A 16,331-nucleotide genomic window follows, 5' to 3' on the forward strand; every position below is an offset into this window, starting at 1 on the left:
TGCAAAAAAACAAAATTACGGCATGCGAATAACAACAATAGAAATTAGCGCTCTCGTGGCGGAGCTATCTGGGTAAATAAGAGCTACACAGCTAATATATTACAGTTTTTATTTGTATATCTAAGAGTAAACGTTGAATTCCAAGCAATAAATGTATTATTACATTATCATTATTATTATCAAAGGTTGTTTTAAACACTAAGAGAAATATATTTTATTTTTTAATTTCTGTTATTATAATAAAATTTGTAGTTATTCGTTGTTTTTGCAACCAGCATTCATAAATTTTGTATAACAAACTTGGTATTTTCTAGGAAAAACTCTTGAATCACCCCTCGGTATTTTCTGTGTTGAGCTACTGTTAAATCAGCCCTCGCAGAGAGCGTTCTCAAACCAAAATGGCCGCACACGACACAAGAGAGCGAGAGAGAGTGGGGAGAGCGTCTGTGTTGTGTGTTGAGTGTCGCCCACGCACACAGGCGCAAAACAGTGCACACAGACGCCCGCTGGTCGAGAGAGAGAGAGAGAGAAACAGCGGCGCGCGCTCGCCTAATGAAGTTGTTGGCCTGGCTGGCGTGCCGCATCCACGAGATACAGATACATCTCTCAGACTGCGTGCGATCCTCGAACGAAACGGTTGTAAGTGCGGAGCGCGACGACTTGTTATTCGTATTTCCGACTACTGGCACTCTCTGTGTGTGGTATACTAACAAGATAGATATCACAGAACTCGTGGAAAAGCTAAGATATTGTACCTCACGGATGCGAGGCGAAGTTCATGGACTAAATGCCAGGCAACAACAAAAGCCAGCCAACCAGCCAGTGTTTGTGTGTGTGCGTCGCCAAGTGCAAAGTAAAGTAAAGGTAAAAGAGCGAAAGGCGAGAGAGAAAACCGAATACGTGAGTCTTCCGACTGCCGCTTTTCCATGTGTAAATGATCTGTGAAAATTCTGTCAAATTCCCCTGAGAAATTGTGCCCAAGATAAAACCCGAAAACCGCGTTTTAATCGTCGAAAAAACCCAGCAAAAGCGAAGCCAGCAATCACAACAAAACAACACAACGAGAGCTCAGATACACAGCGTGCTCAGCGAGTGAGCGAGAGAGCGCGGGAGAGAGCGTCTCTTCATTAAAAATACAAAATAATTAAAAATAAAAATGCGGAGTGCAGTGCAAAATGCAGCCAAACAAAATACGAGATTCCAATAACAATTAATCGAACCGAGAGTCCACGAACAATCCGCACACTGTCTCCCAAGTCTCAGTTCCCGGACGCAGACGAACGGCAGGCACTGTAGAAAGACCGATTCCGCAGCACACTCCCATCTGCACATCTCCGCCACGCGATTCCGTCCGGAATCCGGCTATAAACATAACCATAATGGACCGTGACAGCCTCCCACGCGTTCCGGACACACACGGCGATGTGGTCGATGAGAAATTATTCTCGGATCTTTACATACGCACCAGCTGGGTGGACGCCCAAGTGGCGCTCGATCAGATAGATAAGGTGAGTGCCCAGCTACAGTGAACTATCACTGTGAAGGATAGCCATGTTGAGTTCTATAATAGTGTTGAATCGTATTCGGAAGATCCTTTATAAGTTTAAATTGAAAATCTGGTTCTTTAGTTACTTTTGTTAGTAATCCCCTTTACTTCAAATTAAGAAAGAGCTTTGAAGTACTTGGTCAATTTAAAAATTGTTCATTATTTCAAGTTATTATATTGTACAATTATTGTCATTAGAATATTGAGACACTTTACCAAAAACCATGATGTAGAAGTTCGACTGTAAGGCCGCAGCGCAGCGGCTTTTGTTTAATGCGGCCATTAAGTCGCCGGGACAGATTTCAATAAATTTTATTGCCAATATCTCTCGCAATATTTTTCGCGTTTTTTCGTCGCCGATGTCTTCTTCGCCAGTCGTTTCGATTTCATTCGCTCGATTCCCTGGTTAATATAGTTGTCTGATGTTCGCTTGCCAGGCAGCCTATTAATTACAGTGATTAGTTGAAATCCACGCCAATCGGCTTATATGCTAATTTTGCTATTTCATTCTCTGGACATAAAAAGCGTGGAGGATTTACCTCCAAATATAGACATTTGTTTATGAAACTGTTCGCCGTAAAAGTAGAAGAATACCCCTTTTGCTGCATTCCAAAACTAAAACAAATTGGAGGTTCTACCAATCTTGTTAGTATTTTTTCGCTGTGCACCGCCATCAATCCACATCTATTTTCGCTGCGCAGACGTAGACACACAGCAGGACTTTCGTACTCGATTCGCCGATCCCAAACCCACCGATCCAACTCCAGACGGACATATCCACAGACAACTTCATTACTTTGGCGCTACTGTGCGCGGCTGGCTCGACCGCAAACCGAACAATAACAACTGCAACTGCAACTGCGGCGAGCGCCAAAAACAGCTAGGCAAAAACTGGGCAGCAGCAGCAGGAGTTCCGTCCTCCAGCAGTCGAAAGCAGCCGAAAAGGCAAAAGGCAAAAAGCTTTGGCAGCCGCAGCAAAAATAATAAACAACGCCAGCAACAACTTGCCCAGGGTTCTGCTGGTGTGGGTTCGTATCTGTGTGTGTTGCCTTCCAACATGGGTGGGCGCCGAGGTCTCCGCGAGAGTCATTTCGTACGTGATGCTGCTGGCTGGACTGCCATTGGCCACCCCCTTCCAGCCGCTCTTTTCGGAGACCCCCACCCCTCCATTGCCCCAATGCCCCAACGCTCCTCAGATGCTCTGTGATACGAGTTGTGGGGCGACTTCGGTTGGGAATTCTTCGCAGATTGATTAGAAGCATGCGTGACGTAATGAGTAATCTATATAATTTCGAAACAATTTCCTTTTTGGCTCTGCAGTGTGAGATTGATTAGCAAGCGTTTACATTGAGTTTTTAGTCTAATTGTAGGTCAATAAATGAAGGGCGCACATATTTTCATTAATATTTATATAGATTTTTTTCAAATTCAATCTTAAAGGTGATCAGAAATGTTTGAAATAGTTATGAGTTCCAAAAACAACAGCATGCAATCTTATACCCTTTTTCGTTGCCAAAAGCATTTCAGTTTGCTGCTGTTATTCCCACCCATGCAAATGAAGCAGCGAGGGATCGTTTTTCGGGTTGGGATCGGGCCATTGAATGCGGGTGGCCCAAAAAGCGGAAAAAAAAGAAAAGAGCCAAGGAAAAAATTTCACTGACGCACGCGCTTTGTTGTTGCTGCCTCTGCTCGCGCAGTGACTGCCAAACTGTGCTACACTGAAAAACAAACAACCATTTAGAAATAATAATCGCTTACATGGCTAAAGTAAGAATTGATTTCCAGACAGTACTGATTTCCTAGCTAAACTTGTTTACTTTGCAATAGTTTATCTTTGGGGTTAGCAATATATTTCAAAGAAGAAAATTAATAACTTTTTGAGGAAAACTAAATTTTTCTGTGTGGACCGCCTCAAGTTTTCTCGCTGCTTCGCTGATGCTTTTTACAGCTTGATGTCTTCATCATTGTTGCAGTTGCAGTTCCTTGGCGACCGCGTGGCGTGTCTTGCTCTGTTGTTGTTCCCCCAGTTTCCGCCGCCCCACCGTTTCCCCACCGAGTTGGTTTTCCTCTTGTTTTTGCCTCTCCGCTTCAGTGTGTGTGTGTGTGTGCATCTCAATTATTTCTCGTAAAGTCTCTCGGGGCTCGGTTGTAACGTGCTTTTGACTCTGCCCCATCCTGAACTCCACTGGAAAGTTGTGGCAAACGATCGATCGTGATGGCGCCGACATCGTCAGCGTCTTTTGTGGTCGTCGTCGTCGTCATCATCATCGTCGATGGCGATTTATTTTAATGACTCAATTTAACGAAATATATTAAGACATTAAAATCGTCTAACGAAGCTGGCAAGGGATCGCAGTGCGTTTGCTTCTCTTTTTTGGCGAGTATGCAAATTACCGAACGCGATTATTATTATTATTGCTTTTGTTTATTTACTTCTCTGGAAAAAATTTCATTTCTGCTGCTGGGAGGTCTACGTTGTCTTCAAAAGGATGACGTTTTCATTCATGATATGCATACCAAATGAAGCTGAGAATTACTTAGTCAACAAAGAAGATCTACTTGAGGGTATAACGAATGGGTGGTTAAGTTTGTTTGCTGACGAAGAGTAGCAAAAATAATCAGGCGAAGACTTCAGTTTCAAATTATTATTTTTTTCCGATTTAAACTTAGCCTTACACTTGCATTGTAAAAATGTGGCGCCCAACGTGTACTTCCAAAGCTTTTTAATTTTGTTAAGCTATAGAAACTGATTTTTCCAGTTGAATATTATATTTCTTTATATATTTCTATAACATATGGAATTTAACGTATGTTGGGATTTTGTTTACGAAATTCCTCCAGAAATAAAATGCATTTCCAATGAAAACACTTTCATCTATTTTTACTTGCTGAGACGTGTTTGCATGTGTGCACCACAAATCATTCGACTTGTTGTTTTGACTTAGAGTATCTCATAGCTGCATTCATCCATCCGATCGGGCTGTCCGCCGATATTTATTTATTATTTGCCCTAAGCCCGACGACTGAAATCGCACAGGCTGAAATCTCATTTATGGCAATGCCGCACTATCGATGCAGCCCATGTACTCGCGACAGAGCTCGTTGTATCTATAAGATACATATGAATTCATGAATGAAATCGCTTGTCTACCCCCAACCCCTTCCCCCTCTTCGTTCCACTCCACCACTATGACTTCTCCGTTTGCTGTGCCAATTGTAAGGCAAACACACTCACACCGAAACGCACACACTTTGCACAGGAAGTTGAGCAACATTGGCGGCATTTTGAAGAAGTCTTCGCTCCCAGTGGGCTATAAATTTGTTTAGTCATGCCGGGAGATGTCCGGCGATCCCGTGTCCGTTTCGCTTTTTTCACAACTGCTCACGAAAAACAAACACAAACACAAATATTTGTGGCATCCACGCAGACAAGGGGCAAACATTTATCAAATTGACATAGCCAAGAGGAAGGAGAAACATCTTCAAAAACAAAAACCAGTAGCCTATCGGCACAAACTTTGAAATTGACTATCAACAGGAGCATCATAATTATTGGAGTAAATACGAAAATTGCATAAATGCAGATTCAGAACGAACCCCTTAATCTTTAGTAAATTTAGAGTCGAATCTGATCATAGAAACACTTATCTTTCGAGCTACGAACCATTTGGACAAAAATGGTCGTCTGTAAAAGTCAGTCTAAATCAACTCTGTAGGTAAATTAAATATTTAATCAAAGCCCCAACCTCAGCCAGATAACGCGGCCTATTGACTTTCAGACCGTAAGTCAAATATTATAATTTCCAGATCGTTATCTGCTTGATAAGATCTCGAGCGCGGTAGGTGTAAGGCAAATAAATCATTGTCACACTCGCGATCAATATTTGTTATTTGATATTTTCAAGTGGCGAAGGGAGTTCCGATAGCAATAGCCCCACACAAATAAAATACAGTCCAGAACCATACAATTAAATACTTATGAAATATTTACGAAAACGAAATACCAAAAACGAGGACGGAAAGGAAAGATCAAAGCCCGGGACCGAAACGAAGGGCGAGGGTGAGTCTGGATCTCAAGTGGAGAGTGGAGAGTAATCCTTGAGCAAACTCCCCCAAGGAGTGACACAGATAGTCGGCGGGACGATACCTGCATAAATTGCTATTCCCTTTCAGCAGGGTAGTGGTAGTATAGATCCATCGATGGGATTTCGCTTCCCAGAAGGCCGCAGAACAATGTCGATGAAGATATCTCACGCCTACAGGCGTTTCCGGCTTAGGGTTACGTGGAGGGAACGAGACCATAGATAGAGATACAGATACATGCATAGGAAGTGCTTAACAAGTTAACTGTAATTTGACATGCTGGGCGTGTTGAAAGCAAAACACGATAAGGTGTGCACGCCCAGAAAATGTCCACTTCTGGGAAATGTCATTTAAATATGACTTGGAAAATTCGTAGACATTCCATACAAAGACTTGTTAGTACTGAAGATTAAGCCAATTTTAGTGGTAGTTCCAAGAAGACTTTAATCGGATTGGAGCTCATTCATAAAAACGCAGCACTGCCGCTTTACATAATCCTTTGACCCATTATCAGGGATTTGAACTAATTTTCCCCTTCGAATGAACCCAATGGCCCACATAACTCCCACACAGTGATCCCACAATTGACAGCTTCATCTGCTGCGGCCCCACACACTCGACGCACCAACGTGGCCAACTTGACTTGATCTGCCATCTGCAGCTGGCGCGGGGAACTGGAACTCACAAAAAAAAAGAAAAACACAAAATACAAAATGTGAGGGAAAAAATGAAAATAAACCGAGGAAAAAACACGAAATGCTGTTGTACAGGCGGCCGCAGCTTGGGCTTCATTAGGGAAGGGACGGCAACGACTTTGGCCGAGAGACGAGCCGCACATAAAACTGTTATTGTCTTCATCAGTCTGAGGTCTCGGCGAAGCAAGACATAACAACGGCCCGACAGAGAGAGAGAAGAAAAATCAGGAGAATTATGAAGACATTAACTCGACCACACAGCACGCTGCCGTACCTACATACATACTCATACACATACCCACACGCACACCTATGCACGAGCAGACAGGCCCAAAAACTCGAAACCCCAGCAGAGAGGGGCTTACTAACGTTACGATCAAGACCTAGAGCCGAGCCAGAAAAAGGTATACTGCAGAGACAGAGGCACCACAGTGACAGAGAGCGAATACCGGAAAGAAACATTCAAGCAATAATCACGGAATTCACTGAAAAAGCAGTTAACGGACAGACGGACGGACAAAACTCCGCTGAACGGACGCGAACTCGATACGATACCATACGATACGATGGACGAACGATCGGGAGTGGAGAGTGCGTGTGTACCTGTGAGGGCCAGGTAGGCTGCGTTTTCGATTTTCAGACGAAATAATAAAGAAATTAAAATTGTTACGGCCTCTCCAGATCGCAGGGCAGGTGAACTTAGCTTCAGTTGAAATCGAAGTGATTACAAAACTTTCTTGACAGACTGCCCAGAGAGAGAGAGCGAGAGAGAGGGAAGATAATCGGGTATCCATGCTGGTGGTCCTCTTCTGTTTTGCACCTGGCGCTTCTGGAGTTAACTGTAAACCGTCTGCCTGGCCGCTCACCTGAGCCGCACTGTGACCTTCAAACCTTTTTTTAACGATTTCGCTTTACGGGCATGCAAATATGTTTTTTTTACTCCTTTTTTCCGACTCGCTCGATGCAAAAAGTAAAGAGCATAAAATGGTAATAAATGCGGCAGACGGTTTGCTAGTCACGTTTTGGGGGCGCCATAAATTGGCGGCAACAAGGAATTTGCATTCAACGGTTTCGCATTCGTTTGGGCCTCATTTTTAATTGCCTCGAAATCAATTTACTTTAGCTGTCCAAACAGCCGACTGCGTGTGTGGTCCTTAATGGCGTCCAATAGACGGGAAAAATGAGTACGCAGCGCTAAATGTAATACAGAATTCCGTATTCCCGCTAAAAATAAACAATAAATAGGCCCATCCGTGACGCACTATATCCATTTCCACTCGCTATTTTGTTTGACAGCCTCCGAAAAACACTCGTCCATTTAAATGTGGAGAAATGGGAAGGGTAACCAGCATGAGATACTCGCCAGATCGGATGTGGCAATGCAGAAGATTTCGTATTCAAAAACGTTATCAGGTGGCATATAACTTTTATGGTAGCTACAAGTTTTATGGCACACGCTTACGTGAGAAACATGGGAAAGCTGCGACACTCACACACACACACACAGTCCACCGGATCAGAGATTCCATATATAGAGCACTCATCCGTAATCCCTTGAGCCGGAGTCAAAAGATCTCAGAAGATTCCCCCCGCGAGTGAGTGATTCACGCGCTCGCTCAATCCATAAATTTGGCCCGCAATGGAATCGCCTGTCCATATACACCATGCCATAGATGCCCCCTATTCGATATTCGATTCGTCTGGGTGGTCTGCCATATTGAGTTTCATTTTATGCTAAAAATGCTGTTTTTTGTGGTTTTGCATTCGATTTTTATTGCGGCATAACTGGGTGCGCTCATATTTTATGGCCCAACGCACCATATACGAGCCGAGACTCAAGTGCTTTTCGGATTTCCAAATGGCATGGAAAAGTTTTTTATATATACATATATATATTTTTTTTCAAATTTAGAGTGGTTCCCGAAGCGGTCCGTGTAATTAAGTAGTCAGTCGCTGTGGGGGGCCGAAGAAAATTCGATTTTTGCCTTTTGCCCCGCCAGTTGATGTGTCGGATCTTTTGATTGATTGATGCGCGATGCGAAGATTTCTAGATTGTTTACAAAAGAGAACAGAAAACTTCAAACATACATTTTTTTTTTAAATTTTTTGAGTGAAGTAACTCACAATTTTCTTTTCTTCAAGTTCTAGTATAAACCTTTATGATCTGTTAATATTTAAAATCGAGCTAGAGATCTGAATTTTTCTCCGTGTACTTGTGATACATTTCTACCCAACATCTCCGCTCTACCTGCACCTGCTGTTCCCAACTGTTTTCGTTCTTTTCGGCCATCGTCTGCTGCCCCTCGCTCGATCTCATTGGTCGTGGGACCTGGATTCTGAGCCCGTCTTCATTTCTTCGTTTCTGGGCAACGGATTAAGGAGGCTGGAGAACCTCGGCGGCTGTGTGTGCGCATTTCTAATGAAGCTGTCGCCGTTGCTGCACAGCAGCAACAAAGAGCTGACATTTTCATTTGAAAATGCAGCATAGGAAACCCCGGGCAGGATCATAAATCAATGCGTGACATTTCCTCACAGCGAACCAGAGCTGCGGGGGTGGGCAAAAACTGAATCTGAATCTGAAACTGAATATGAGATAGGGCGGTGAGGCAGGGAAAAGTGGCACGCAAGGCAAAAAACGGCACAAGATTGATGATATGTCACACAGCTCGAGCTCTCGCGAAAGAGACGGCTTGAGCGGAGCGAGAGAGACGGCTGCTGACAAGCGTTGATGGCTCAATTTGGAGCCGCACAGTTTGCGAGCCACTGGAATGCCGGCCAAATCTAGATTAACTTTATTTTTATACCCGGCTGGCTGCCCCAAGGGGCCCATGCAGATCATGCAGTGTTTTTGTTTTGCGGACAGGGATTCCTAGAATCGTGTGCATCTTTTGTTTGCGCACCTCGGACGGGGAAAATTATGGAAAAATTCCACGAACAGGTCGCCGCAGGCAGTCTCAAAGTGGATGTGCCGCCAACGACTTAATTAATGGCGACAAAGTTGAGCGCGCCGCGTTTGATGTTTTATTTTCCTTGCGTTGCGGAAGTGCTTGCATATCTATATATACACATGTATGTTGCATAAACAAGCAGCAGGAAGTGCAGGATGCTAACCCGCATAGGTATGAGTACCTTCCCCATCCTCAGCTGAGCAAGACATTAAGAGTGACTCCCGCTCCATCTTAACGGTAGTCGTAAAACGCTCGGAAGACCACCAAACAATAAGCCATTTCTGTGTGCTGCAGCTTTTTCTCCACTCTTCGATGGCCAAGAGCCGACTTGGGTCGGGAAAAATCTGTGAAAAGCGATAAAGGGCAGTCGCAGCGAAGAGACGCCAGAGCGAGGAGCCAAACTTCGAGAAGATTCGAGTTTGGGTCTGTGCGGAATGCGTTATTGGATGCCTCCATTCCCGACTTGGCTGGGTGCGCCACAGTTGCTGCACAGTGGGACCATGACAAGCTATTGTCTAGAATTTAATAGAGCAATTTCTTAAAATATTTTCAAGGCTTATAAATTTGGTTTATAGTTACCTTATCGTTTTAAAAAGCATTCTTAAGACTTTAAATTATTTCAGAATTTATAGAAAAGCCAAACACGTTGCGTTTAACTTATGCTGGTTCCACTGTTTCTCTGATTGTTGGGCTAAAACCTCGATTGAGACGTTAGCGTTAGCGCGAGCCTCATTATTATTTTTTTCATGGTTCTTTTATATTTTTTTTTGGGGAAAGGGGTTCAGTTTCCGTGCAGCGCTGCAGCAGCTGGAGAATGGAGAAGCAGCACGAAATTCGAAGTGGTTGCTTGGAAAGGAGCGCAGTGTGGAGCCCAGTTCGAGCCAGGCCCAGAGCCCGAGCAGCGATCGATCCAATTGCCCAAGCAGGCGATTATAGGTTCGCCTTTTTTTCAGCCCGCCAATGACGACAGCGGCGTCTGTGTTGTTTTTGTGGTTCCACACGGCTCTGGATTCGGGAACTGGGATCGAGGCTCTGGGTGGGGTCCGGGGGCATGGGCGTAGCGAGGGGATGGAACAGTATACGACACCAGATGTCAATATATAAGCTCTACTTAATAGTAACAGGAGCCTGTTGTCCCTGAATTCCATTTCATATTTAAATATCGACCCCGGAGTAAAATATTCAGACCACACCCATGTGCGGATGGATGGAGTTCGTTGGGAGCAGAGCAAATAAATTATATGGCCACACGCTGTTTCGTTATAATTTTAATGCGTTATTTATGGCAGCGGGGAAATGTGGGGCTAAATCTAAAATAAAGCCAAAAACTAAACGCTAAATTCCGTATTTCGTTGCATTTTGCAGGGCAAGGCGCGTGGCAGCCGCACGGCGATCTATCTGCGATCAGTATTCCAGTCCCACCTCGAAACCCTCGGCAGCTCCGTGCAAAAGCACGCGGGCAAGGTGCTGTTCGTGGCGATCCTGGTGCTGAGCACCTTCTGCGTCGGCCTGAAGAGCGCCCAGATCCACTCCAAGGTGCACCAGCTGTGGATCCAGGAGGGCGGCCGGCTGGAGGCGGAGCTGGCCTACACACAGAAGACGATCGGCGAGGACGAGTCGGCCACGCATCAGCTGCTCATCCAGACGACCCACGATCCGAACGCCTCCGTCCTGCATCCGCAGGCGCTGCTTGCCCACCTGGAGGTCCTGGTCAAGGCCACCGCCGTCAAGGTGCACCTCTACGACACCGAGTGGGGGCTGCGCGACATGTGCAACATGCCGAGCACGCCCTCCTTCGAGGGCATCTACTACATCGAGCAGATCCTGCGCCACCTCATCCCGTGCTCGATCATCACGCCGCTGGACTGTTTCTGGGAGGGAAGCCAGCTGTTGGGTCCGGAATCGGCGGTCGTTATACCGTAAGTAGTTAATAGTTAATAGCCACATCTTATAGATTCCAAAGTGAACCTATCCCTTATGACCATATCCTTTTGCATGACGTACTTAAACTCACATTAGCCCACAGTACTTCTCTATTCATATTAAGGAATAGAATAGAGTTAAACGATAGCTTATCTTCATACACTAACTTGCAATCCTATCTTTCGACTTGATAACAGTATCTTCTTCAAAATAAATAATCACAAATAATAGCTATCTTAAGATTCCACCTTCTTAACCCAACTAATCCATCTTTATTATGCTTACCCCTCTACAGAGGCCTCAACCAACGACTCCTGTGGACCACCCTGAATCCCGCCTCTGTGATGCAGTACATGAAGCAGAAGATGTCCGAGGAAAAGATCAGCTTCGACTTCGAGACCGTGGAGCAGTACATGAAGCGGGCGGCCATTGGCAGTGGCTACATGGAGAAGCCCTGTTTGAACCCACTGAATCCCAATTGCCCGGACACGGCGCCGAACAAGAACAGCACCCAGCCGCCGGATGTGGGAGCCATCCTGTCCGGAGGCTGCTACGGTTATGCCGCGAAGCACATGCACTGGCCGGAGGAGCTGATTGTGGGCGGAGCGAAGAGGAACCGCAGCGGACACTTGAGGAAGGCCCAGGCCCTGCAGTCGGTGGTGCAGCTGATGACCGAGAAGGAAATGTACGACCAGTGGCAGGACAACTACAAGGTGCACCATCTCGGATGGACGCAGGAGAAGGCCGCGGAGGTTTTGAACGCCTGGCAGCGCAACTTTTCCCGGGAGGTGGAACAGCTGCTCCGGAAACAGTCGAGAATTGCCACCAACTACGATATCTACGTGTTCAGCTCGGCTGCTCTGGATGACATCCTGGCCAAGTTCTCCCATCCCAGCGCCTTGTCCATTGTCATCGGCGTGGCCGTCACCGTTTTGTATGCCTTCTGCACGCTCCTCCGCTGGAGGGACCCCGTCCGTGGCCAGAGCAGTGTGGGCGTGGCCGGAGTTCTGCTCATGTGCTTCAGTACAGCCGCCGGATTGGGACTGTCAGCCCTGCTCGGCATCGTTTTCAATGCCGCCAGCACCCAGGTGGTTCCGTTTTTGGCCCTGGGCCTGGGCGTCGATCACATCTTCATGCTGACCGCTGCCTATGCGGAGAGCAATCGGCGGGAGCAGACCAAGCTGATCCTCAAGAAAGTGGGACCGAGCATCCTGTTCAGTGCCTGCAGCACGGCAGGATCCTTCTTTGCGGCCGCCTTCATTCCGGTGCCGGCTCTGAAGGTGTTCTGCCTGCAGGCTGCCATCGTAATGTGCTCCAATTTGGCAGCGGCTCTGTTGGTGTTTCCGGCCATGATTTCGTTGGATCTGCGGAGACGTACCGCCGGCAGGGCGGACATCTTCTGCTGCTGTTTTCCGGTGTGGAAGGAACAACCGAAGGTGGCGCCTCCGGTGCTGCCCCTGAACAACAACAACGGACGCGGGGCCCGGCATCCGAAGAGCTGCAACAACAACAGGGTACCGCTGCCCGCCCAGAATCCCCTGCTGGAACAGAGGGCAGACAGCCCTGGAAGCAGTCACTCACTGGCGTCCTTCTCCCTGGCCAACTTCGCCTTCCAGCACTACACTCCCTTCCTCATGCGCAGCTGCGTGAAGTTCCTGACCGTTATGGGTTTCCTGGCGGCCCTCATATCCAGCCTGTATGCCTCCACACGCCTCCAGGATGGCCTGGACATTATTGATCTGGTGCCCAAGGACAGCAACGAGCACAAGTTCCTGGATGCTCAAACTCGGCTCTTTGGCTTCTACAGCATGTATGCGGTTACCCAGGGCAACTTTGAATATCCCACCCAGCAGCAGTTGCTCAGGGACTACCATGATTCCTTTGTGCGGGTGCCACATGTGATCAAGAACGACAACGGTGGACTGCCGGACTTCTGGCTGCTGCTCTTCAGCGAGTGGCTGGGAAATCTGCAAAAGATATTCGACGAGGAGTACCGCGACGGACGGCTGACCAAGGAGTGCTGGTTCCCCAACGCCAGCAGCGATGCCATCCTGGCCTACAAGCTCATCGTGCAAACCGGCCATGTGGACAACCCCGTGGACAAGGAACTGGTGCTCACCAACCGGCTGGTCAACAGCGATGGCATCATCAACCAACGCGCCTTCTACAACTATCTTTCGGCATGGGCCACCAACGACGTCTTCGCCTACGGAGCTTCTCAGGTGGGTCCTATTATCAAATTAAATTAAATTAAATTGCATCCCTTTAGTTCTCGATATATGTGCATATCCCACTCCATATTCCATGATTACTATAACGTGTGTGTATCTTCATTCTTACAGGGCAAACTGTATCCGGAACCGCGCCAGTATTTTCACCAACCCAACGAGTACGATCTTAAGATACCCAAGAGTCTGCCATTGGTCTACGCTCAGATGCCCTTTTACCTCCACGGACTAACAGATACCTCGCAGATCAAGACCCTGATAGGTCATATTCGCGACCTGAGCGTGAAGTACGAGGGCTTCGGCCTGCCCAACTATCCATCGGGTGAGTCGGAAAAGAGTACTTCATACATGAACCCAACTAACATTCGATTTCTTTATCGCCAGGCATTCCCTTCATCTTCTGGGAGCAGTACATGACCCTGCGCTCCTCACTGGGCATGATCCTGGCCTGCGTGCTACTCGCTGCCCTGGTACTGGTCTCCCTGCTCCTGCTCTCCGTTTGGGCCGCCGTTCTGGTGATCCTCAGCGTTCTGGCCTCGCTGGCCCAGATCTTCGGGGCCATGACTCTGCTGGGCATCAAACTCTCGGCCATTCCGGCAGTCATACTCATCCTCAGCGTGGGCATGATGCTGTGCTTCAATGTGCTGATATCACTGGTGAGTGTTCACTTCTGGCTAGATCATTAAGAGCTTCGGATTTTCCACAGATATCCATAGACTTTTCATTAGACCCTCTTCACCACACATTAATCGCTTATCTTTCCCATTCTAGGGCTTCATGACATCCGTTGGCAACCGACAGCGCCGCGTCCAGCTGAGCATGCAGATGTCCCTGGGACCACTGGTCCATGGCATGCTGACCTCCGGAGTGGCCGTGTTCATGCTCTCCACGTCGCCCTTTGAGTTTGTCATCCGGCACTTCTGCTGGCTTCTGCTGGTGGTCTTGTGCGTGGGCGCCTGCAACAGCCTGTTGGTGTTCCCCATCCTACTGAGCATGGTGGGACCGGAGGCGGAGCTGGTGCCGCTGGAGCATCCAGACCGCATATCCACGCCCTCTCCGCTGCCCGTGCGCAGCAGCAAGAGATCGGGCAAATCCTATGTGGTGCAGGGATCGCGATCCTCGCGAGGCAGCTGCCAGAAGTCGCATCACCACCACCACAAGGACCTAAATGATCCATCGCTGACGACGATCACCGAGGAGCCGCAGTCCTGGAAGTCCAGCAACTCGTCCATCCAGATGCCCAACGATTGGACCTACCAGCCGCGGGAATCGAGGCCCGCCTCCTACGCGGCCCCGCCCCCCGCCTACCACAAGGCCGCCGCCCAGCAGCACCACCAGCACCAGGGCCCGCCCACAACGCCTCCGCCGCCCTTCCCGACGGCCTATCCGCCGGAGCTGCAGAGCATCGTGGTGCAGCCGGAGGTGACGGTGGAGACGACGCACTCGGACAGCAACACCACCAAGGTGACGGCCACGGCCAACATCAAGGTGGAGCTGGCCATGCCCGGCAGGGCGGTGCGCAGCTATAACTTTACGAGTTAGCACTAGCACTAGTTCCTGTAGCTATTAGGATGTATCTTTAGACTCTCGCCTAAGCCGTAACCCTACTTGTATCTGTATAATCGATTTGTCGCGGGTCTGTTGAGGATTTCGTTCTCATGGATATTGTTTAAATTTCTCAAAAAGTTGCTTGTGGTTTCAAGATACATTTTTAAAGAGGTCACCAGATATTTATATAAAAAATCCAAAATCGACGTATCCATGAAAATTGAAAAGCTAAGCAGACCCGTTTGTATGTATATGTGTATGCATGTTAGTTAATTTCCCGAAGTCCGGTAATTGTAGCAGCTGCCTTCCCCGCCCCTCCCCCTGAAACGAACACCCTTCGAGCCACGCCCCACCGCCCCTCTGCGTAGCAGCTTTGTATGTATGTATGCTAGCACCTAAGGAATACTTAAACTTAGAGATATTTATTGTAACACACGCCACACGCAAAAAACACACACAATGTACTTACATATAATTCAATGCGAGATTCACCCACACAAAACGAAACACACAAACTAGTAATTGTAGCTCGTAATTTAGTTTAAATATGTACATAAAACACAAGGACTTGAACCAAAATAGTATCGCTTAAACGGAAACGAGAGAAACGAGAAAAATAACTATTACTTAATCAACTACAAGAGAGATATCCCTGCTCCCCTAACCGTACTTACAACCAAAATAAAACAAGAGTATAAGCATAAAAATGGAAAAAGAAGCGAGGAACGATTGTAAACGCGGCATTTATCCATGTACATTTGTTGCACGAAGACTGATTGTCTTTTTTTTAATAAAAATATATATTATACAGTTTTTTAAAAGCGAAATTCATGACTTTTTTAAACAGTGGGCAGAGAACAGAAGAAAGGGAAGTATTCATTTTTATTATTACATTTTAATTATCCTAAAAAAAGAAGACTACAAACGTTTAAATTAAAATACGTTACAAATTTGCCATTTACAAGTCTGATTGATAAACTTTTATACACGAAGATATTTTTTACTTAGCTAAGATCAACTTCTTGGTTTAAGTCTCGGATAAGCTGTTCTACACGGTGTATGATGTAATGTCAAAACTTTGAACGGCAAATTTACTTTTCAATAGCTAAAAAATTGTTCTTATTTGTTTTATTTATTATGTTATTTCACTGTTTGATTTTGAATTTATTTTATATATTAGAAAAAATTCTGATACTAGACAGAATCATTACATTTTAAAAATCGTTCCATTATGTATTAACAAAATTATGACGAAAAACAGCATTATTTTCTTAAAACAAGAACTCTTTGAATGGTTTAATTTTCACTTGCTGTGCACTGGAATTGATCATTAAAAAGTAACTACTATTTAAATTTGCGG

General features: G+C 46.4%; 1 protein-coding gene across 1 annotated transcript; it reads left to right on the forward strand.

Annotated features, from left to right (window-relative positions):
- Positions 1-564: 564 nt before the first annotated feature.
- Positions 565-15,798, forward strand: LOC6739357 (protein patched). Its single transcript, XM_016172194.2, has 6 exons — positions 565-1,508; positions 10,638-11,191; positions 11,491-13,417; positions 13,538-13,745; positions 13,808-14,079; positions 14,195-15,798. Exons 1-6 carry the CDS (start codon positions 1,380-1,382, stop codon positions 14,963-14,965), a joined length of 3,861 nt encoding a protein of 1,286 aa, XP_016026517.1. The 5' UTR covers positions 565-1,379; the 3' UTR covers positions 14,966-15,798.
- The last annotated feature ends 533 nt before the right edge of the window (positions 15,799-16,331 follow it).

Source organism: Drosophila simulans, chromosome 2R, assembly GCF_016746395.2.
Source record: "Drosophila simulans strain w501 chromosome 2R, Prin_Dsim_3.1, whole genome shotgun sequence".
In the NCBI taxonomy this organism is placed as follows: Eukaryota; Metazoa; Arthropoda; class Insecta; order Diptera; family Drosophilidae; genus Drosophila; species Drosophila simulans.

Coding starts and splice junctions, on each gene's coding strand:
- LOC6739357 (XM_016172194.2), top strand. CDS start 1,380: ATGGACCGTGACAGCCTCCCACGCGTTCCGGACACACACGGCGATGTG. Junction 11,192..11,490: donor GAATCGGCGGTCGTTATACC/GTAAGTAGTTAA, acceptor ACCCCTCTACAG/AGGCCTCAACCAACGACTCC. Junction 13,746..13,807: donor CCTGCCCAACTATCCATCGG/GTGAGTCGGAAA, acceptor CTTTATCGCCAG/GCATTCCCTTCATCTTCTGG.